This window comes from Dermacentor albipictus, chromosome 6 (assembly GCF_038994185.2).
Source record: "Dermacentor albipictus isolate Rhodes 1998 colony chromosome 6, USDA_Dalb.pri_finalv2, whole genome shotgun sequence".
Taxonomy (NCBI): domain Eukaryota; kingdom Metazoa; phylum Arthropoda; class Arachnida; order Ixodida; family Ixodidae; genus Dermacentor; species Dermacentor albipictus.
Genome location: NC_091826.1, coordinates 97672602 through 97697653, shown reverse-complemented (window position 1 = coordinate 97697653; position 25052 = coordinate 97672602). Strand labels below are relative to the sequence as shown.

Sequence of the window (25052 nt, the reverse complement as noted above, 5' to 3'; positions counted from 1 at the left end):
CCCACTTGAAAAACACAACAGCAAATTTGTGACTGTCGTTCTGGTCTCTGTAGTGTGACGCCCTGTAGTCGAAAATTCTGTAGTTCCTGTTCAATATTTGATTAAAAATTGACAGAGGCCATTTTAAGGATATGTAAAATTAATAATACGAAATAAAAAAAAATAAAAGTAGAAAAGAAATGCCTTTCGCCTAGGATTCGAACTTTGGACCTGACGGTTCCGAGACAAGCATCTAACCACTGCACCACGCCGAACATCACTGCTAATGAACATTTAAGCTATGTCTAGAGTGTAAATTGCTGTCTGAGTTGCTGTTTACATTTGCATTTTAAAAGTCATGAAGCGCTTTCACTTCACCGCGTCAACTGCCGCATCTCTAGATGAGCAAAAGTGTTGTTACCATCGACAGGTACATCGTGGAGTGCTAGACCATCGATTTTGCTGTAACGATATCCATATTTCATACGAAATTCAGAAATAGACAACGATGACCGGGGACACTGAGGGTTGTTACTGCTAATTTCGACAGTTGTCTCTTGCTCTTTACACTTTTGAGCTCGCATATAATTCGTGTGTTCAATGCAATATAGCTGCATAAACACTCGTGGGTGAGTCTTCATCTCGACAGAACACTGGCTTCTCACGGCAGCGCTGTACCAGATTAATGAGACCCGAGCGAGACATCTTTTCACGCAACTTTGTGGAACAATCGAAGACTTCTTTTCCGCTTCGCATATGCTTGTGCAATATTTCTGGGAATATAACTAATTTGTCAGTGTAACCGCACATGTAAGTCCACAGGCCTGTGTGCCCCATCTTACCAAATAAAACAAAGCGGATACGCAGCCATTCCCGCAGATGGTATGATTTAGATCAGCGGCCGATTTTGAGGAGGCCGGTAGGGCGTTGCTTGTGCAGCGTCGTCACGGCACAATTATAACAATTGGCAACGTCGACTTTAATGCCGGTGTCGGTGCTATCAGTACTGCCGGTTTCAGAGAAGCACGACTGAATACCGCGCAAGAAAAAAAATACAGTGTACACCACCGATGCGAAGCTGACATTTTAAAGGGCCGCGACGGAAAGTGCTTCTGTTGCGACTTCAGAACTCTTGGCCGTCGCGACCGAATGTTTCTGTTGCGACGTCAGAATCGCTGTCGTAACGTCAGAAATGTCTGTTGCAACTTCAGAAACGTTAGGAACTTCTGTCGTACAACAGAAATTGCTGTAGTTGCAGCAGGAATTCCTGTGTCTTTTTCAACTGGGCAGGACTGGGAATCGGTTTGAAATTCACAGCTAGCATATCGCAGTTTGGTCTGTGAATGTTCCGAGGTGGTCACGCAATTTCTGTAGAGCTTGATAATGGCCCCAATTTAGCACTAGGGGCTAAATTGTCAGGATGTCGAACAATAAAAAAGTTCCTCCCCAGTTCTATTCAAGCATTAAACTCGTATGCATGATACCATCCAGTATGGCTGCCACAAAGCTCCAGAATAAACCAGCTTTTCTGGCAAAGAGGCGACCCTATATGGTGCCACTGTGTCCAGTATAAGCCAGTTTAGTTGCAAACAGGGCCCCTGTTAAGTCCCATTTCTGCTTGAACTGGTCGTGCCTATACCTGCTTGCATGCCAAACGGGACCCCGCTCAGCCCTGTTCATGTGTGAACTGGTCCAGTTTATACCTGTTTGCATGCCAAACGGGACCCCGCTCAGACCTGTTCGTGTGTAAACTGGTCCAGTTTATACCTGTTTGCATGCCAAACGGGACCCCGTTCAAACCTGCTCGTGTGTAAACTGGTGCTGTTTATACCTGTTTGTTGTTAAACAGGTCCCTGTTAAAACCAGTTTAAACCTGTATAACCCAGTTTCAATTTAAATAGGATTTTCCAATAGGGATTGTAACTAATAACAACGCACCAACTGAGTCACTATCTAAATTCTTGACTCAACACCTGTCAAACATCCCCGCACCCCTCCTATGTTTCGTTCAAGATACTCCGCACTTCCTTCGAATTATCGTCGGCATCAACGCCAACCAACTCTTTTCCGATCGCACTATTCTAGTTACTTTGGATGTTTCTGCCCTTTAAGCCAACATTCCCATGAGTGAAGGAATTGAAGCCGTTTCTAAATCCCTCGCAATCAATTCGCAAGCGCAGGCTCCTGAAGTTTACTTATCACTCCTTAGGTTAGTTTTCAGGCTCAACTACTTCGAATTCGATTCTATTCGCTATCTGCAGACTTTCGGCACTAGCATTGGTACAGCATTCGCTCCAATGTATGCGAACATTTTCATGGGACAGCTTGAAGCAGACCTGTTGCAATCCTACCCTTTAAAACGCCCCACCTATATTCTTTACATTGACGGCGTATTTATAATATGGGAACATGGCGCAAGCGTCTTAACGGACATAATTAGCCATTTCAATCAATTTCACCCGAGTAATAAATGTGCTGCTCACTACTCTCCTAGTCAGATCAACTTCCTGTACATGACGGTGTACATAGAAAGCCGAAAACTGAGAACGACACTTTACCGGAAGCGTACGGATAGCCAGCAATATTTAGACTACAGCAGTCATCACCTGCGACACTGCAAGCAAGGAGTTTTTGTCGGACAAGTGAAACGAAGAAAGGAACAACCCCCAAGTTGCCTTCGACAAAGCTTATGGTGCTGCGTCAAAATTGGAGCGATAGTCGGAAGTGGTGACGAAACAGGCCACACCAAAATCTGACAGACCGCCGGCTTTATACCAAAATATTCTAATGCACTACCAAAAATAAACGACATCCTACGAAAATACCGCACAATATCATCAAGTCACGAGCGTCTGAGGAAAGCGTCCCTGGAAGTACCTAGGATTACCTATCGCCGCAAAAAGGAACATTAAAGACATGTTAGTGCACGCAAAAGTCAGCCGACCGCATCCCCCTGTAATAAAAGCATGCTGTCGCTCCAGGTGCAAAACCTATTGCACCGTCAAAGTGACATTAAAATTAAAAGCAGCGCAAAAAGTTATACAAACGAAGTCAAATCTAGCTTCACTTGTACAAATTCGGATGTTATTTATTTGCTTGGATGTTCCTTCTGTAAGAAACAATATGCCGGTGAAACAGGACAATCAATGAACGTCAGGCTAAAAGGACATCATGCGGACACAGCTAAAAAGCTTCCCAAATCTGCCACCGAGCATTTCAACCAACTAGGTCATAACTTTGATAAACTTAAACTGTGCATCGTGAAGACAGATTTGAATTATGAACGAGAGAGAAAATACAGAGAATCATAACTTATCCATATAATAAAACATTGCAACCAATAGGCATAAACGTTTCAAAGGGAGCTTTAGAATCTATTCGCCATGGTAAATTGCAAACTATAGACAACAACACTTAGTTTGGTTTCGTAACTTTTTTGATCTTTTCTTTTTTCATTTTTTCGTTTTTTCTCAGCTGGCATGTCAGACGCCGTTGACACGCTGGCTAACACGTCGGCGTTGACACGTGCTTGACGTTTGGCCGGGTCACTGGCCTTGTGCTCAGCTGTCCTTTATTTCAATTCGACACGCTGACACCTTCGCACGTTGTCTCACCCACCCGCCTTACACCCTCTTCCCTTTACAAGAACCCCACCTATATACTGCGGCTAAGAAAGTATATGTTGCCTTGAAGAAAAGTCCACTTGTCGAAACGTTGGGTCCTGCTTTCATGTTGTTCTCGTTTTGCTCAACGCCTTAAGTTTCCATCTCCCGCTTCCCCGTATTTTCCCTGGGCACACATATATATAGATATATATTCGGAGTACCTTTTCGTGAAAACCGGCCTTGTCATCCTAGGCAGGTGAGGTAAAAGCCGAGAATGACAAGGCTCTTTTCGAGGAACACCAGTCGTCCTACCGCAATGTAGGTGGGCCAGCTTTCTTGAGTAACGTATCCCTATATTTAACTATTGTATCAAAGAGGCAGGCATTACTTAAACAAGAAATCAAAATGCATAACTTACTAAATGCTACTATGGAACTTAGTAACTAATGGTCAGAGATATAATTAAGATACCCGTATCTAATGTAGAAGAAAGGGAGTTGACTGAGAGGCTGGATTTTTAATTATTTTAATTTTATTTAATTAAGGGTGACCGTACAGATGAGGCCGAAATTTCATGATGGCCCACACAACCGCTAGACACTCTTTCTCGGAGGTGGCGTAGTTGATTTCTGCGCGTGAAAGCGTGCGACTGGCGTAAGCGATGACTCGCTCGACGCCTTCCTGGTGTTGAACGAGTACAGCGCCAAGACCGATGTTACTTGCATCGGTATGCACCTCGGTGTCAGCGTCCTCATCAAAGTGAGCGAGGACGGGTGATTCCTGCAGGCGTTGCCGTAACTCGGTGAAAGCTGCGTCCTGCTCATCCGTCCAAACGAAGGGTGTGTCTTCTCTCGTGAGGCGTATGAGTGGTTCGGCGATGCGCGAGAAATTAGCGATGAAGCGACGATAGGACGCACACAGATCGAGAAAGCGGCGTACTGCTTTTTTGTCACGAGGAGCCGGAAAAGCATCAACAGCAGATGTTTTGTCTGGGTCAGGCTGGACGCCATCGGCGTTCACGACATTCCCGAGAAACTTGAGCTCTTCGTAACCAAAGGGACACTTTTCTGGCTTTAGTGTGAGATTAGCGGAGCGGAGCGCCTCAAGTACCGCCTCTAAAAGCTTCAGACGTTCTTCGAAGGTCGCCGCAAACACGACGATGCCATCTAAGTAGACTCAACAGCTGTGCCAGTTCAGACCCGTCAGAACAGTGTCCATCATTCGCTGGAATGGGGCCGGTGCAGAACACAGGCCGAATGAAAGTACTTTAAATTCGTACAGTCCATCCGGGGTAACAAAGGCAGTTTTTTCGCGGTCTCTTTCGTCAACTTCGATTTGCCAATATCCGCTCTTAGACCTATGGGTGAAAAATACCTGGTTTGCCGCAGTCGATCTAACGAGTCATCGATCCGCAGAAGCGGATAAACTTTTTTTTTGACGTTATTCAACTTTCTATAATCAACGCAGAACCTAAGCGTTCCGTCTTTCTTTTTGACCAGGACCACCGGCGATGACCAAGGGCTTTGGGATGGTTGTATGACGTCATCGTGAAGCATTTCTGTCACGTGTGCATTAATCACGTTGCGCTCTTTCGCCGATACACGATAAGGCAGTTGTATGGGACGAGAATCGTCATACGTGATTATGCGGTGCCTCGTAACGGGCGTCTGGCGTATCTTATAGCAAGATGCGAAGCACTCCTTGAACCGAAGGAGCAACTCGCGCAGTGCTTTCTGCTTTTCCTCCGAAAGGTCTGAATTGATGTCCATATTGCTGAGTGTCTGAGCTGGGTTCTCCTTCGCCATAGACGCAAAGCATTCAGCGACGTCGGCTATGTGCTCAGCGAAAGCGATAGTAGTACGACGAAATAGGTGCCGAAGTTCCTGGCTGAAATTCGTCACGAGGAGCACCGAAAGTCCACTTCGAAGCATAATGAGACTGCGGGCTGCACATACACCATGAGTAAGCATAAGAGAGGAATTGCCCTCTGCAACAGCTTCGCCATCACGCAGATGGTCGCATACGAGCGTTATCAGGACACTTGCACGTGGTGGTACAGTTACACTGTCGGCGCAAACTCGAAGCGCGTTGCGTCGGCAATTGTCACAGTTGTTCTCTGCTCTTTCTGTCGAAAAGTCACTGTGCGCTCCCGGAGGTCTATAATGGCACCATACTCTCGCAGAAAGTCGACGCCCAAGATGAGGTCCCGAGAACAATCGCGGAGTATAAGGCAGCTGGCTGAAAACGTGGACCCACGAATTTGTACTCTGACCGTGCACATGCCCAATGGTGTTACGATCTACCCGCCAGCAGTACGAATTTGCGTTCCAGACCCCCCAAGGCGTGATGACTTTTCTAAGTTCCTGCGTTCCTTCGCTATATTTCCGCACAAGATTGAGTAGTCGGCACCCGTGTCCGATAACGCACTCATGTGGCGGCCGCCGAGCACAACAGGTATGTCTAGCGACAGTCTGTCACTGAGTTCGGCTGCTGTAGTCGGTGAATCGTGCTGAATAGACCGTGCTCGCGTCCATGGCAGGTCTTCGGAAGGGCGATTATCAGCAGCCTCGCCCCCGAAGGTCGTCCTTCGTAGTGTTCCCGGCGAGGGCTTGGCGATCGTCCCTGGCCTGCCATTGGAGGGCTTCTAGGAGCGGGATAACAACGCCTGGGGGACGGCGAGCGTGACTGCCACCGTGGGAACAGTGGCATACTCTGTTGGGTCAAGTATTTAATCGCCCTAGGCCTTTCGCCATGTCTGGGCCTTCGTGAATCCGCGGCAAAACCTTGCAGTCCGAGGTGGTGGTATGGGCACTCGCGGTATACGTGACCAGCTTCTCCACAATGATAGCACAGATGCCTTCTGTCCGGGGTACGCCAGACGTCAGACTTCCGTTCGAGCGGCCGCCGATCCTCCATACGTTGGATAGGTAGCACTTATGAGAATGGCGGGACGTATGACGCGGCGTAAGACGTGGCGGGGTCAAAATGGGTTGGAACGGAGACAGGGACTTGCCGCAAAACTTCCGCATACGACGGCCGCTGCAACTGTGCTGTCACAGGCCGCGCATTGCTGCTTGGAACGGGACCTTGGATCGCTTGCTGCACTTCGTTCCTAACAAGGGCAGAAATGGAACTTAGCGTGGGCTGAGGCGGGCAGGTGAGCCGTTGAAGTTCATCACGCACCACAGAGCGAATAAGGTCTTGGAGAACGTCCACGTTTCCAAAGGCCATCGCGTCCGTCAGTGAAGCAGCGTTCGCGTGCCTGTCATACGGAGCTGAGCGCTGGTCCGAAGGTGAAGTTGCGTTCAATTGCCTTTCATAGAAGGCTTAGCGCTGGTGTAACATCTTTTCCATCGTGGTGGCTTCGGTTAAGAATTCAGCCATGGTCTTTGGCGGGCTTCAAACAAGGCCAGCAAATAGCTGTTCCTCAACTACCGCATTAGATGGCGCAGCTCCTTTTCCTCGGACATGGTTGGGTCCACCCGGCGGAAGAGGCGCGTCAAGTCCTCGAGGCACGACGTCACGCTCTCGTTCGGCAGATGAATGCGGGATTGGAGTGCCCATTCGGCTCGTTCGTGGTGATCAGCATTGGTGTAGGTCTCCAGTAAGGCACGACGGAACTCGAGCCACGATTTGCTGAGCCCTTCTCGGTTCTCGAACCAAGTGCGCGCACCATCCTCCAAGCTGAAGTAGACGTTCCTTAACTTCGCCGCGTCGCTCCATTCGTTTATCTCGGCAACGCGCTCAAACTGGACTAAGCAGCCTTATAAATCCTCGAAGATATCCCCGTGGAACACTTTCGGCTCTCGGAGATTCTGCCGGAGATACTGAGTTGCCGTTGTGGCCGTACCTTGCCTAGTGGTCGGTAGGGACGTCGATGTTCCTTCCATACCGGTGTGTGCTGGCGTCGATGTTGTTGCGGAGAAAGGATCAAGCTCCGGAGGCAATCCACGGATTCTCCTTCTTGCACGGTGAACAGGGGTGTCCACTAGTATTGGCGGCGAGGAGTTACGGAGTCGCCACCTATCGGAAGCGCCTCGCTGGCATAGTATGAGAGACCACGTGGCGTGCTTCTCATAGGTTTTGCTGTCAGCACTCACTGAAAACACCACGCGCGAGCTCTCCCGGACATTTCTGTAAGTACTTTCGAAACGAGAGAAGTTTCTTACTGTCTAAATAAAAAAAAATGGCTGTGGCTTAGGTAAGGTTAAGCCCAGGCTGCGAAACATACTAGCCTTTATTTTAGTTGTTGAACCACTGTTTAGCCAGGTGAACTGCTGTCGCTTGGCTATCTTTGGTTCGGCTAGACGAAGAAACAACTCATGCGTTACTCTGCTTCGCCTTGGACGCCCCGCATTGGACGCGGTGAGCGTCGAGCAACGCAGCGTTCGGCGCGGCAACGAAATGTGCGCCTGAGCAAGCGACGCACGCCTGAGCCTTAGAAACAGCTCGTTTCTAAGGCAACACCGCATTCACTAGAGGCGCTTTTGTACCGCTTTGAAGCATCGTACTCGTGGCTCAGTGGTAGCGTCTCCGTCTCACACTCCGGAGACCCTGGTTCGATTCCCACCCAGCCCATCTTGCAAGAGTTGAGCCAAAGCCACTTCTCCTCTGTCGTGACGTCACGGTGTCACGTGGTATTCAAGGCGACACCGCCGCGCCTGAGGAGCTGGGTTGAGCTCTCGTAATATGCTTCGCATAATAATCTTGGGCAAACTGAACGCACACAATCGTTTACAGACGCTATATCTTTACCGAATACGTACGTACAGTGAAAGCCATTGTGCGCGGTCGCCGCGATGTAGTCTCCCGAACCGGCTTCTTGCGTGAAAGGTAGGTAAACGCTGAGATCAAACTATGTGAAATATGTTCTTATAGGGTTTGTAAAACTAGATGGAGTGTAATAGAACGCAGCCTCAATGCAGCGATCGCGCAGATTCGCAGCGACCGACTGCGCATCTGCATGCTTGTCCGCGCACTGTTCGCTTTCTCCGCGCGCGCGTTTTCGCACCGTGCAATGAGCTTTAGGCCGCAGAATATGAGCATTGACAGTATACAAGCACCCATTCATGCGTGGGTGCTATCAGAGCTGTTCAAAAATAATTTCATTGTAGAGACTTCGATGCCTACGGGGACTGTGATGTGCCGTCGGGATGATTCAATGTTTTTTTTTTCTTCTAAATTCTTTGACCTTTCAATATTAATTCTCGAGTTGCGTCGCACTGTATGTTTATCGGTGTTCTCAGCATGCAATTTCCCACTGCTCTTTTTTTATGCGAAGCATATTACTAGAGCTCAACCCAGCTCCTCAGGCGCGGCGGTGTCGCCTTCAATACCACGTGACACCGTGACGTCACGCAGAGGAAAAACGGGGCTCCAACTCGCGCCGTCGCTCGCGGCGTCGCCTTGAAGGTTGACCACGTGACACCGTGACGTCACGACAGAGGAGAAACGGGGCTCAAACTCGCGCCGTCGCTCGCGGCGTCGCGGTGGTATATAAGAAGCTGCGCTTGGCTCTGCTAGACACGCACGAGGTGAGATGCCTCCTGGAGACAGAGCTGCTCGTTGGAATGAGAAGCGAAGGCTGCGGCGTGCTACAGAGACTGTGTCTAGGTGGCTTTGCTACGGTGCAGCGACTACGCGCCCCGCATTGGACGCGGTGAGCGTCGAGCAACGCAGCGTTCGGCGCGACAACGAAATGTGCGCCTGAGCAAGCGCCGCACGCCTGAGCCGACGCCGACGACACCGGCTTTTCTGCGACACGAGCTCCTTAAGGATGTCGCGTTAAAATAAATGCTAGAATGCTTCGCATCCTGGGCTTAACCTTGGCTAAGCCACATCCACTTTTTGTTATCCAGTGCAATAATTCATAACACAAACATGACCATATGCCATGCTTCTTTAAAATGTGCTTCTTACCGCTGCCTTTCCACTCCAATGAACTAGCCAGTAAATATAGCATCGACAAGTTCATAGACGAAACCGTCATGACATTAGTGGGGCAGCGGACTCGGGCGAGCGTCTCAGTGCGCGTTTTCAGAACATCGCAGACCAGACGCCATAGCAGAAATCTTCCTCGCGTCTGTGCTTGCTGCATACTCGAGTTATAGCCGACGACTGTTTGCCGGTTTTATGTTTCGTAACCCAAGCTTGACGCAGCAATAAGGTGTCAGCAATAAGGCTGACACCGGCCTCAGTTACTTGCGTCCGGCCCTGCGGCACCGAGAAGTAGCCTACCATGTTGCGCGCCTTCAAGGGCAGCCACTACCTATTGTAGTGCTTTCAAGCGTTTTAAAGGAGACACTCGAAGCGGGAAAATTTCGCCACTAAATGAGGACCGCAGCGTACAAGGGAATTTAAACTCGTTTTCAGCTCGCTTCGGCGCGCCCGAAGCAGCCGACGCGGCCGCTATTTCCACATGATCCCTCCTAGCACGTCACGCCGACAGTGGCGCTAGCTTTTCCAGTGGTGGAGCTCGAGGCCAATTGGGCTGGTACTCCTGCTACCAGGAGGGGTTTGTGGCATCGGATGAACCGTACCGCGCATCTCTACCAGTTATGTCACGAAAAGACAATGTAAGATGTGCCTGGCGTCAGCGAGGCAGACCGTTGTACAAGATGGCGGGCAATAAATTCAAGCCGGTGTCCTCAGCTTCTACTTCTTATACTCCAGCGCCCGTCTCTTGCTTAGCGCACGTTCCAGTCCCAACTTCTTTTTTCAGCGCTGGCTCGTGACACCTTGCGGCAATATCCTAAGCAGCCAACAAACATAGGCATCAAGAAAAAGACAGGGGAAATTACTTGTACTAACTTAATGAATTAAAGAAATGATAAATTAACGAAATTGAAAATTAATGAATAAGGAACTTGCACCAGATGGGGAACAATCCGACGTATTTCGCATTAGGCGTGCGATGCTCTATTAATTGAGCTACCGACATAAGTATTGAAGCTAGTGTTCCTCAAGCTTGTGGCTAAACTGCAGGCTTGTTCTACCTACGTTTTTTACCAAAATACCGATTTGTGCATTGACGTTCTGAAATTATTGGAACACCAATGCCTCACATCGTCCAGTTTTCAAGCGCACAACCCGAAATTGGCGCCATCCTCAGAATTCCTCACCCCCGCCCTAGTATCTATGAACCACGAAGTACACTACAAACCGTAATTTGCAATATGTGTGAAGTACTCACTGTAAGTGGTAATTAAAAACATATTTATCATGACTGTTCGTGCATATAATGGCCTCCAATAAGTGTGGCATCACTTAAGCAGTACAATTGCGGTGCATGGTGCAGGAGGTATTTGAAAAGCGTACGAAAAATAGCGATATTCAAATGTTTGGACACTTTCACCATTTTCTGCGCAACGAGGCATGATTGGCCTTTCATGGGCATCTACAGATGTCGTGTCTGCTTATGTTTTGATGTTTTTCTATTGCTACTGAGAATTTCTAGATAAAAGGCTGATTGGCGACCAGAGACCGAAAGTGCAGCGATCTCTGCGACACCATGAAGCTTGTGATGATGGCAACCAAGTGATGCTTTTGTAACGGGTATATCAGACGCCGCAAGGTAACGAAAGCGTTCGCACCACTTAGCTATTTCTGTGTCTTTCAAATTTTTAAAATCATAACTAAACTATCATAACCAACTATAGTGGTAGTAATAAGGGAGGCACCTGTACTGCGTCCTATACATGGAAGTCAACGAAGTGGAGACTAGACAGACTTCTTGCAGTGGCTTCGTTGGCACTTGGATATAGTTCGGTGTTTTTTGACCGCAATTGCACGCAACAGTTGCTTATATAGCTTCATTATTAAATGAAAAAAGTTTTAGTCCTTAGAAACTACAACATTATGACATGCGGCTGCTAATGTGCTTGTGAGACCTTTTTTATTTTGTTTGTTTTTTCGGCTTTTTCTTGTGAAACACGTCGCAAGTAGCCAAGGTGAATGCTGTTGGCGTGCAGCGAATAATGGACGGACCGCCTAACGAAGCATAAACGCAACGCGCGGAGTGATAAATTTTCTCACTGAACATTCCCCGGAACTTCAGCAGCATTGCCTGCTGTGTATAAAACGGAGTATATATCACTTGGACCAGGCTGCTGGCATTCATTGCTGCTACCCTGGTGCTGCCGCTGCGCTTCCTACGCGGCTTGCGCTACGGACTAACATCTCAGGCAATGGACACTGAACGCTTAATACAAGGTTCGATGTCTTTCCGAATGCGGCAAAACTTGGTTTCTTGTACTCTAAAAAAAAGAAAACGCGATGTATTCTCCGCATAACACTGTGGCTTACGCATAAATAAATCACACCGCTTTATAACACAAAGCACCGATATATTCGGCAAACAAAATGAAAAAACGAAGACATACTTGGCAAATTAACATAACTGTCTTGCAGTAAGCACACCTTACCCACTACGGAGAGTTATTGCTTCTTGGATGGTAGAAAGAAAGGGTAACTTGACGCATGGCTTACGAGAGTAAAAGACTAAAAAGGATGCACAGGCACACATGCAGCGAGAAGATAGCGGGAAAAGTGCAAGCACATCCAGTGTGCATTTATACATTTGGAGAAATCACGAGCCCTTGCATAGCACTACTTCGGAACCGCCTTCAAATATGAAGGATGTGTGTCAAAGCTACATAGTGTTTAAAGTGCTCTAGAGATCTTAAGTACACAGATATTGCGCTGAAATCTTTTTTGCCAGTTGATGCGCCCTTAGGTTCAGACTAGATCAAGAAATGAGATATAGGCAACAGGGTTAGAAAAGAAAACCACCGTGGCATTTACACTCAACCCACACGACGTTTGACAATTTTAGAGCAAACGCTGTTTCCGAACTCTGACGGATTTCACTGACAGAGCCTGATTTTGGTGCATTGGCAAAGAGCACAAACTCCACAACTACAAACATTTATGTTCCCGATGGTGAGATTAAGCCTCGCTCAGAAACACAGCAGCCAGATACCCCAAGCATTGCGTCACAACCACATCTACACTTTCATCGTACCAACACGAACTGCCTATTTGAAATGGACGCCACGTGTTTCACACTGCCTCGCACAGGTGCGCGTGAGCGGGCATGGGTGCACCCGAGTAGATGTGAGAGTGCTGGGTTCGGGAAACTGGTAGCGTCGTACTGCACTTCAATCTTGGTTCATTTGTGTCACCGCACCGAGTTTCCCGCGCAACCATGAACACGTGAGTTTTGCATCTAACCATGAAGAACACTCGGTTTTTCTTGTGATTACGAACAGCGGTGAGTTTGGATTGTAGCCGTGATTAGCACTGAGTTTTGCTTGTAACGATGACGAATACTGGGTTTGCTTGTAACGATTAACAGCATTGAGTTTTGCTTGTAACCATGAAGACCGCGTAGTTTGATTTGTAACCATCAACACAATGAGTATTGCTTTTAACCATGAACCGCACCCACCTTTCCTTGTAACCTTGAACAGCACTGAGTCTTGCTTGTAACCATAAACAGCACTGAGTTTTGCTGGAAACCATGAGCCGCGCTCAGTTTGGCTTGTAGCAATGAAGGGCACTAAGTTTTCCTAGTAATCTCGAACTACACTCACCTTTTCTTGTAACATTGAACAGCGCCGAGTTTGTCTTGTAACAAGGAACAGCACTGAGCTTTCCATTATTCCATGAGCAACGCTGAGTTTAGCTTGTAGCCATTAAAAGCACTGAGATTTTCTTGTAACCACGAACCGCCGTCCCCGTTTCTTGTAACCTTGAAAAGCACCTAGGTTTGCTTCTAACTATGAACGGCACTGAGTTTTCCTGGTAACCATGAAGCCACTGACTTTTGCTAGTTACCACGAACAGCACTCAGTTTTGCTTGCAACTACGAAAAGCATTGACTTTTCCTTTGAATCATAAACAGCACTGAGTTTTGCACGAAACCATGAGCAGCGCTGAGTTTGGCCTGCAACCATGAAGCGCATTGAATATTGCATGCACCCATATACAACACTCGGTTTTGCTTGTAATCATTAGCAGCACTATGTCTTGCTTGCAACCATGAACAGCACTGAGTTTGGCTTGTACCCATGAACAGGACTCAATTTAGCTTGAAACCATGAACAGCACTGAGTTATGGTTGTAGCCACGAATACGACTCAGTTTCGCTTGCAACCGTGAAGAGCGCGGAGTTTTCCTTGTAATCACGAATAGCACTCATTTTTAATTGTAACGTTAAACAGCAGTGAGTGATGATCATGAACAGCACTCAGTTTTTCTTGTACTATGAACAGCGCTGAGTTTGGCTTGTTACCTTGAGCAGCACTGAGATTTTCCCGTAACCCTGAACAATTCTGGGTTTTGCTTGTAACAATAAGAGCGCTGAGTTTTGCTTGTCACGACGAATATTACTCAGTTTTGCTGGCAGCCATAAACGGCACTGTCTTTTGATTGCAACCAGGAGCAGCACTCACTTTTGCCCAAGTCTTTTCTGGCCCATGTCTTTTCTGTCTTTCTGTCTTTTGCCCATGTCTTTTCTGGGCCAACACATAACATCGAGGCGATATTGGCTGCGCCGAAGCCAACATCGTTAAGCCAGCTGAAATATTTATTGTGCTCGGTTGCATATTAAGATAAGGTATTGCCCAACTTGCCTACGTGGCCATCTCCCTTATATCGCTTGCTGGTAAAGGGCGGGATGTGAAAGCAGAGGCCTTCCCAGGATAGCGCATTTCAGGAAGGAAATAGTGCATTAGGCAAAGCGAAATATCTTGTCCACTGTGACCCGCTGAAACCCCTTCGACTGGAATACGACGCATCATAAGTCTGTATGCTCGCACTGCTGTCCCATAGCATCAAGGGCGAAAATTATCGGATTGCTTTTCGCTCTAGGACCTGGATACCAGCGGAGCGCAATGACTTTCAAGTGGAAAAGGAAGCGTTCGCCCTTGTTTTCTGTGTGTTGAGGTGCTGAGACTATTTTTTTCCGTAATAAATTTTGTTTGGAGAAATATGATGAGCCGTTGAAAATCTATTCTATCCAGAGAGACCAATTGCACAGATTATGGAGGCCAGCACACATGTTTGAACGCTCCTTTTATCAGCGTAAATCGTAAACGTAATCGTATCAGCGTAGTTTCGTAAACGACCAATGAACGCGGATGCGGACGCTTTGTGTGGTTTGCCTCTGCCAGAACAAGGGCTTACTGGTGAAGACGGTCTTTTCCAATCTGTGCTACATGCACAAGCGTTGACAGAGTTTTCTCTCTACGCGTCACAGTTGACAGGCAACACCAGCGAAGACATGCTGCTCCGAGAGGTAAAGACAGTTTCTGCGTGATTGGCCAAACCAACTAGGTCCAGAGACAGCGTGTGATGCCATACTGCGTCCGCAGACAGGAATTCACTTTTATTAAAGGACTAATCTACTGGGCCCATCGCGGAGTCCTGCCAGAGGCCGTGAGGGCATCTGTTGTGTGAAATTTTTAGGGCACCAATACAGGCACGATGGGAATGATGGATCTGGCTCGTACAATGTTTTGGCATCCCAGAATGGACCGTGGCATCAAGCAACTGGTACATAGCTGACAGCAATGTTTACAATGTTGGCCCATGCCAGCCTAACAGGTCCATTCAAGCTGGCCGAATATCTACAAACATTGGCCTCACCTGTATATCGACCATGCAGGCCCGGTTGAAGGTCACACTTTGTTGGTGGGAGTGGAAGGTGAAATTAAATTGATGGAGGCAGTGCCTCTTACGACGGCAAAAGCGAAAACTACATACAGTTCAAGTACTGTGAGCGATTTTCATGCGTTTGGGTCTGCCCTACACATTCGTTTGAAACAATGGGCTTCAATTGTTCAATTACTGAAATATTTTTTGACAAATAACCATGTGCGTCATGTTGCCTTCGCCCCATACTATCCTCTGTAAAACGCACTGGCGGAGCAGGCCATGCTCACCATTACGGAAGATATCAAAAAGTAAGGATGGAAGTCTGCTCAATATAATTTCGAAGTTCTTGTACGGCTACAGAGTAACGCCGACTTCCGAAGGGGTTTTCAACCCAGAACCTGCTTAAGTGCACATTTTCCAGAGGAAGAGGTGGCACGGAATTCCACGGTGCGCAGAACCCCAGCACCGCTTTTACAATTCTTTTCACTGCTAATGCCCGATTAGTCGCGGTATTACATTAACACTGGCCAGAGATGGTTACCCAGCACGGTGACGCCAGCAAGAGCTTGGCGTATGGTCACGGTGGGCACCAGAAGAGGGCTGCAGCGCCGTCACGTAGACCAAGTGCGCTCAGGACCGGCAGCGTGTGAAGTCACGCAACAAATCTGCGCAACTTGGCCGGGAGACAGCCAAATCACAGAGAGTGATCAACTGCAAACAGTGGAAGACACCGAACCATCGTCTCGCGGATCACTTGGTACGTCTCAGTTTTCATGGGAAGCAATCTCAAGTACACCGCCGGGCTTAGGACTCCCTAGGATTTCTACGCCCACAACATCCCCGATAGCCTAGGCTGCTAAGGATAGGAAGTGCCGTGTCGCGTCAAGGCAAGCCCTTTCATCCTATAATGAAGTGCGCATGCTCCGGGTGATTCGCGCAGAATAAATGCAGTCACACTATCTTCAATAAAATATTCCATCGCTTGCACCTACCGATTCTGTTGTAGTTACCCGCGCTGCAGGAGTTTCGCTTGTAACCAGGAACTTTGGTTTTTTTCTTCCGAGCATGAACAGCACTTCGTTTTGCTTGCACAGATAGGCAGTGCTGTGTTCCGCTGGTAACAATGGACAGCATTCAGTTTGACTTGCAAATATAGATAGCACTTAGTATTGCTCGTAACTTTGAACAACACATAGGTTTTCAAGGAACAGTACTGAGTTTCACTTTTAACTATTTACAACAATAAGTTTTGCTTGTAATCATCCTCAACAAGTTTTGCTTGTGATCTTCCTCAAAAACAAGTTTTGCTTCTAATCATTCTCAACAACAAGTTTTGTTTGTAACCAAGAACAAGACTGAGTTGTTCTTGTAAGCTGAACAGTCCTTAGTTTGGCTTTTAGCCATCAACAACATTGACTTTTCCTTGTAACCATGGATACCAGTGAGGTTTTCTTGTAGCTACGAATAGCACTCAATTTTGCTTACAACCATCAATAGCACAGAATTTTCTGTGTAACCATGAGCAGCACTGAGGCTTCCTTGTAACCGCGTACAACGACGCTGAATCAAAGGGCGAGTCCGCTCGCATCTGAGTGGCTGGGTGCTTTCGTCACCGAAAGCTTATATATACATATATATACATATATATATATATATATATATATATATATATATATATATATATATATATATATATATATATATATATGTATATATACAATTAATAGTGCCAATGTGGCATATAAAGCTTATAGTGATAACAGGTCATAGAGTCGCGCATGCCACCGTGTGACTGCTTTGAGGCGTCTGAAGCTCACACACTTTGGTGTAGCGCTAGGGAAATACAGCGCCCCTGAACTTCTCCCAACGGCCTTTTTACTTGTCGCGGCTGCACCAGATGGCTGTGGCAGTAGCAAATAAGGGTGGTAGGCGTCTTTAAAGCGCTTGCGCCACTGGACTCAACACGTCAGCGACAAAGCAAATTATACATATAGGAACTTATACTACGGCTGAAGATGTACTGTTTAAAGGCTGCCTCACCTATAGGAATTGCACAGTTATATAAACGCCCTTCAAGCATCACCAACCACGAACATAAATATTTTATATATATTTTTATTACTAACATTTTATAGGCGTTCCTCTGTTTGTGTAGAATGACAATCATGAATGATGCTTTCAATGCAGTTGTTCATGCCGGGCAACAAAACAAAATACTCGTATTTGTGTTCATGAAAAGAAAGCATCGGAAATAAGCGAATGGTCATCACTTTGGAGGCGGTATTTTATAAACGATTGTGATGTCTCCTTCTTAAAATGATTTCCCTCCTTTATAGGTAAATCATTTTTGCAACTGGGGGCAGGGAAGTCACAGACACAACAACTTAGCTCCTAACATGCACAACGACATCTGCAACGGCGAGTCTACATGGGACGTCATCAGAAGGAACAAAGACTTCATCGGGTACGCACCCTTCTTTTTTGCTGAAATGATCACTGAAGCAGCAACGTGGAAACTGGCCGCGTTGGAATTGGCATATTCTTTTTTAATCAGCGGGGCAAGCTACGTCAACACAAAAATGACAAGGTGCTCCTCCTGTGGTCCTTTTTGTGCTCATTCAAAAATAAACCTTGGACGCCCACGCAAGTCTAGCTTCAGCACAGTGGTTTTTGTGACCTTGTGGTGTTGAACTTTAGTATAACTGCAAATTTATACTCGTGCGAGTTTATCACAGCGAGCAGAAATAGCTATTGATTGCATTTTTAGGTGCCCTAGGTATCAACCTCAAACATTTAGGAAAGGACTCATCTTCACTCGTGAAAACGAGCAAGTGTATAATACTTGGAGCAAAGTTGAGGCGCCGCCGTAGTTTCCAGCTTCAGACATGCAATTTGAAGTAAATAGCAGACCTATTTGTTCGGATTCTTAAGATGTGATTTAGGAAGTTGACACTCGCAACAGACGTGAAAATTACATACTTGCCTAACGCTTTCACCCCGTGAATATTTAACCTGGTCGAAATAGTGCACATTGTATATATACAGCGTGCCCTAGCTAATTTTAGCCAGAGTTTTAAAATATGCGAATGCCACCTTTAGCTAGACAAAACCAAGGTAATGTTGTTTGCCTTCGCTTGGAGGTACTCAAATTATTTTGTTTCATTCCGCCTAATTAGATCAATAGTCCGAATTAGTTATTAATCTTCCCAAATATTGAAATTAGATAAGAAGTGTCAAATAGAAAATTGTAGGGCGACATCCGAAATTCCCGATACAGCTTTACGTCGCACAATACCGCCTACATAAAAGTTTTGCTTTTTGAGCATGAAAGAAACCCGCAAATGCACACAAAATTGAAGCGCGACTGGCCGGTCAAGACATTTTGCGTGTATATGCGGGCTTCATTCAAGCTCGGAAATACACTTGTGTTACCCGTGCTGAGGCAACAGAAAGCTGTATCGCGAATTTTTTATGTTGCTGTATAATTTCCACTTTGACACCAAGAAAGGTTCTCGCTGTCGCAAAAATTTCGCACAAGTGTTAAGGCACCGTTTACCAAACGCGTACTAAATGGCAGTGGCTTAGCTCGACTATGCCAGGATATTCGTAGCTTGAGCTGAGGCAGGTCGCCCAGCCTCCTGGCGATGCCGATTTGCTAGATGTTCCTCCCTTTGCTCCGGTGTCTCCGCAGCACGTTTAGCCTTCTTCTGGTCGTTCTTGCTACGCTCAATCGCTAATTACCAGGCATCTACTTCGGGATCCGATGAGTTAGGCTTCTCCGCGCTTCTGAGCCGCTGAGCAGCAATTTCGCTCTCCTTCTCCATGCCTATACCACACTGGCAAACGCACCGCTATATGTGTACCCCACTGGTACCTCTGCGCAAGCACACAAAATGGGAGGCGCTAACAAGTGGCTCCGTTGCAGCATCAGACGTGTATACTGCGCAATGGAGGCGCACAGCTGGGCACGCGCCGGCGCCAGTGCGTCGGCCGCGGCTATGACGTCTTAGGAATGCGCAGACCGGCGAGGCGGCTATGGCGGCGTCGGCTCAGGCGCATCAGCTGCGCGCCGTGTGACGTCACAGCTCCTCGCGCATGCGCCGCACGGCTCTCCAGGAGCCACGCGAAGCCGCTCAAGCTCGGCCAGTATAGCTCACGCTACAAAACTAATATATTATGCAAGGAGAGTACCTTATATTATGTTCAGTTTATAAGCATTACTTCTTTGTAGGTGCCGCTGTCGGCGATCTTTAATAGACCTTGAACCATAAACCACAGCCGTTATCCAGGCAAGTTGCAAGAACAGCGGTCATTCAGCAACCAGTGAAAACAAAACGCGAATTCAAGCAACCATTCCTTATTACAGGAGCACATTACATGCCCTAGCTGCTGCACAAATGAGGTAGAAAAAAATATTGCTTCTGAGTTCTTCCTAATGTTTGTGGACAATATCGATTAAGATGTACCTTCTAAAAAAGCTGATGTTTTACATGTCATTTCCAATAGCGACATTCAAGAAGCACATAGAGAGAACCATACACTTCATTGCAATCTGTTTGCTTATTGTCATTCTCTGTTCCATTGAATGCTAACGGTTTCCGAGTTCCGCGGTGCAGTTTCTGCATCGCGTCGAAAGATGGCGCCACGTTGTGTGGCGCATTCCTCTTTTTGTCTTTTCCTTCTTTTTTTCTTTCTCTTCTTTTTTATTGTTTATCCTCGGTAGGACATTAGGCAGTATAATAGCAAGAGCTTGGTGGTGCCACCCACCGCCCCGTTCCAAAGGGGACGCTCATAACATCCATCCATTCATCGCTCAGGCGCTTTTCTGCTAGCGTCCACACGGACCAGTGGGCAGTGTAGATGGGTGCAGCGCGTTATGGTGGGCGTGTCGTTGCGAACGTGCTCTACACCCATTTTAAGATGGTGGCAAGTGTCATCCCCAACAATTTGCTTTGCCGATTGCCACTTCATGCTTACATCTACTCTCGATTACGGGAGAGCCAGCATTTCTTTAAGCGAATGCACGGTTCGTCGGTCAAAGTTATGCGAAATAAATTATGCACATCCAACCTGTATCTTAATTTGCGAAACATGAATTTAATAAGAGCGTTTAAAACATGAGAAATCTTGAGCATTATAATGTACGCTTCTGCCACACAAACTATGTGAAATAAATGCTTCCATTACACCTTCTCCCACAGAAATTGAACACCCTTATATATACATATAAGTATGCCATTGATATTGCTGGCACTTCTTGTAAGCAATGAAACGGTATTTTCTTGAGATAGGGAGCATGAACCCCAGCCATAATTTAGTCTGTGTTGTTTCATTGCTTTATTGCAATGAAACTTACCTGTAGTTTTCCTTCATATGACTGAACATTTAACGCATCGTACAATCTGTAGAGGTTATGTTTAAAAGCAATCCCATTGTGGTAATATGCGTACACGGTTATTATTTTTTCTCACTAATTGGTAACCTAAAGGTCTGTATCTGATTTTTATGCTTATACATGTATGAGTGCAATATTCGTTAATAGAAGCGTGTCCGAAGCATGTTTTCAACGTTAAGCTCTATATTGCTTCCAAAGAACATGTCGGCCGCCTTTGTCAAGCTGCTTATTGAACTATATCTTCTATGCACTCGCTCCCCAATTGTAATAAAAGAATAATAGAGCGAAAATAACTTTAATATGTTGAAATATCCCAAACCCCACGCTGTTATGAAGCAATTTATTAACCACAATAGAACAGATTGAAAATCTGCACAATGTTTTGCACCATCGCGAGTAACTGCCTACCTGTGAAGACGGCCAGAGGCAGAGACCCCAACCACGTGACCCATGTGACCACGCATTACACCGTCTCCTCGATGGGCCCCTTTGCTATGACACTATGCTCGGGAGTCTAATTGCAATCTCAAGAGTGGAATGTAGGCTCTCTGTTGTATCCAGAGATGGCGCGAAGCCTAGGTCATGCTTATCCTTGAAATAGTACAATACTACGCTACACCTCTTTACTCGCCAAAAAACTAAGCACATTCCAGAAAGCTGAAACCACAGAAAATGTAAACATAAACCAAACAAATGCACAAAACCCTAAATCTTAAGAAAGTAGGCATAGGAAAGTGTCCTTTATTAAAGGAATTGCGCTCTTAATGACGTACATTCATTGCACTGAGGACGTGTAGGAATCATTTTTTGTCGCTGCGTAATTCCGTAGATAAGAAAAATTTCTCTACAAACGGAGAAATTATGCCCGTGGGGCTCTCCATATACCCGCCCTGTCTTCACCTGTGTTTGCACGTGGAATTCCTTAACAATATCCATATATTTCTTTGGAAGTGACAAGTGCGCTGTGCCTGCAACCTTTCCTGCAGCCTTCCTCCGCCCGACCTGTCCAAGCCCATAGTGGTGGAGTTTAATGAAATTCAGCAGAAACCTGGCAAAAGCATGCGAACTGTTCTTGTTCTTGACGTTTCCAGGAGTATGAAGGTAAGAGCCTCTGCTTCTTGTGCAGTTTCATAATTCTAACCGGTCGGAATATTACGCGAGTTGAAAGAATTGCGTTCGAACCTCATAACTGACATACATGGGTAAGCGATGACTGAGGGGTAATTTCACGTCATGCGATGTTCTACTTATATGCAACTTTGAACAGCGCAGTTTATTGGCCATTCTTCTTTTGTGAGAATATGTAAAGCGGAGGCTATACAAACCTAACTCATAGATTATTGCGCTGTGCAATACACTACGAAGTTATACGCGCTGTCAGACAACTTCTTCTTTCTATAGCTATCACAATAACGTCTAAGCAGACAAATCAGCCGTTCTCATCGGTGCCAAGAATACGTAAAGCAGTGGGTCCAAAGTTTTCCGGCAGCCAGCCTACCACTTTAGATCGCTGCAACAAGCGCGGTGAGCCGTGGTCACGTGATCTTGCCTACGACAATCTCTGTAGCGCCGGCTTCCATAGTGGAGCAATTCTAGGCTAATTATTCCATTCCGAGTGAAGAAAACGAAATGCGTCCATGGACTTCGACATGAGATTGCGCCCTTGCCTAAAGTTTCGGAAAGTTCACAAACCTTATCGGAGCTGACGGAAAGGTATTAGAGCACAGCTCCTATGCGCCCGTGCTTGCGTTGAGCGACAGCGTGCCCCGTCGGCGTTATGCCTCGTAACCGAGCGAACGAGCAGAGCGAAACGTGAAAGCGAACGCAGAGCGTAGCGTTGAGTATGAGTGCAGAGAGAAAAGTGGTGGAGGAGGGTATGGTGAAAGCATGAAGCTTAAAGTGGAGGATGAGTGGAGGGAAAATAGCCTACGCAGGAGCTGAGTGGCCGGCGTCCACGGCATCCACCGCCACGTGGGTGATCCCATGTGCGCTTGGGAGGGAGCGCCAGAGTGGCGTGGGATGGGGAGGCCTACGCTCGTCCACGGCGTCAGCTGCTCAGGTCAGGCCGAAGTACCAGCATGTGAACGGGGATCACAGCTCCAGCAAGGGGCGATGTCCAGCGGCTACGAGAAAGGCTCGGCATGGCATTCCCGATGGTGTTGTCACCGCTGACACATGGTAGCTTGATTTCCCCTCCGATGAACGCGTCGTCTGTATGAAAAAAAGAGCGCGACTCACAGCGTGTTGGCTCTAATAAAAACCATGTACAGTGCTCACGGAATGAAACGCGTCAATTTAGGGCTAAGTAATGCGCATACTTTCGTTTCAACCGGCTGTAGTTCGTGTCACATCAACGTAATTTTGGCGCGTACGCTTACATCGGAGTCCTCGTCACGTTTGGTGACCAAGTTCCTAGCGACATGACATGGTGCGCGTACTTTGCACTACTGAATGGGTTCTACTAAATGCTCCATGTCCTATTTCATTCCGTGAGCACTGTACATATTGACACAACTATATTTAGCAGAACCATAATGCAGCGGGTATGCGTCTGTGGGGACGACGCTGAAGTAGCGCGGATTTTTAGGTGAAGCGGGGAATACGAAGAAGACGTTGTTTTTCCCTTGGACGACTGTCAGAGTGCGTTTCTTGGTGGTGCTGCTATGCATACTCGTCGATCCGACGTCGTTACACTGGTGCAGGTGCGGGGTATCGATCCCAGTACCTCTCGCAACTATACAAATGACACAACTATATTTGGCAGACCCAGACAAGCCAGAGGAAAAAAAGCTGCGATATGTCTTGCGAGGAGTGACGGAGCAACTGTTTGCCGGCCTTGTGAGTAATTCACCGACAACAGTGGCCCAGCTCACAAAAGAGGCTACAGCCATTGAACGGGCCCTGCAGCAACAATTCCGCCAGCATGGCATAAGCAACTCGGTGGCGACCACTTCCGTACTGGCTGCGAGTAACGACATGTCTCTGTATGAAGTTGTGCGATAGGTGGTGCTAGAAGAGCTTCGAGAGCTCGGCTTTGTAGTTGCGCCTACGCAACCAATGCCAGCGTTATCTTTTGTTGCTGATGTAGTCCAGGAGGAAGTCCGGCAAGCTTTTTCAGCGCCAGACTGTGGGAACGTTCCGCGGCGCCTCACTTATGCGGACGCTGTTCGCCGTCCACTCAATGCAACTTCAACGCCGTTGACACCCATAACTACCCGCTAACCGACACCGCCGATCATACCAGCACAAACAACGCCATATTTTCGACATGCGCACACCACTCCTTGGCTCCGTGGAGAGTTGCCGCCAAACTATCAGCGTCGGAAAACCGATTTGTGGCGCACCGTCGACCGTCGACCAGTGTGCTACCATTGTAGTTAAGCTGGACACGTCTATAGAGTTTGCCACGAATGGAACAACTATCGTGCCGCTCAACATCCAAGCTTTTCTGCTAACTATGCTTATTCTCCGTACGACGGTCGATGCGCTTACAACGACGGTCCTGTGAACAGTCAGCCACAAAATGCGACGACTCTCCGACCATGTTCTCCTTCTCCATCTCCGGCGCACTACAATTCGCCGACTCGTCGCAGTTTTGCCGACGTCACTAGGGGCAGATCGCTTAGCCCTCGACGGGGAAACTAGCCGCAGCGACCTCCGGGGGTAAGGTTGCCAATACTCCAACTGCTGCATATCCCCGTTATCGACGAACGACGACGTGAAAACTACATTGACGAAAAAGATGCCCAGCACAACGACGAATACGACGGATAGAAGTACGAAAGACGTAACTGACATCGTCAGCGCCGAGCTCATCGTATGCATTGACGGCCACGAAATAGCCGCTCTGGTTGACACTGGCTCTCATTTTTCAATCCTAAGCTTACAGGTCGCTGTCAAACTAAGGAAGGTGAAGACGCCATGGCACGGGCCCAACACAAGAACCGCCGGAGGTCAGTTGATGACACCTGTCGGGAAATCCGACTTTTACTCGCCGGTTCAACCTTCGTCGTCACCCTCGTCATCCTTACTGAGTGTTGTAAAGTACCTATATTGGGCATGGATTTCCTACGGGAGTACTGTACCGTGATTAACATCCATCACAGAAGCGTTACATTTGCCGCGAGTTCGGATAATGTCACCCACGAGAAGCCACAACAACCTCGCTTACGTATTGCCGTGGACGACGTCATACTTTTGCCGCGGAGTTGCTCTCTCGTACAGGTGCGCTGTGACAGTCTGCAAAATGGGACTGGAGTAGCTGAACAAATCAGTGCGCTAGCACTGAATTGCGGTGTCTCCATTGCCAGAGCACTTATCAATGTAATCGACGGAAGCGCCGAACTCTTGCTGACGGATTTTAGTAAAGAGCACCAACACATCGTTAGAGGCACTGCTGTCGCCTATTTCGACGA

At 47.3% G+C, this 25052-nt stretch overlaps 1 protein-coding gene across 4 annotated transcripts in view; it reads left to right on the top strand.

The window, feature by feature from the left end:
* LOC139061298 (calcium-activated chloride channel regulator 1-like) overlaps positions 1 to 25052 on the top strand; it is a 240171-nt gene that overhangs the window by 87243 nt on the left and 127876 nt on the right. For all 4 annotated transcript variants that reach the window (XM_070541071.1, XM_070541069.1, XM_070541070.1 and 1 more), the window contains exons 7-8: positions 17579 to 17706; positions 21624 to 21738. In XM_070541071.1, coding sequence (XP_070397172.1) covers positions 17579 to 17706; positions 21624 to 21738 — 243 coding nt within the window. The remainder of the gene's footprint in view (positions 1 to 17578; positions 17707 to 21623; positions 21739 to 25052) is intronic.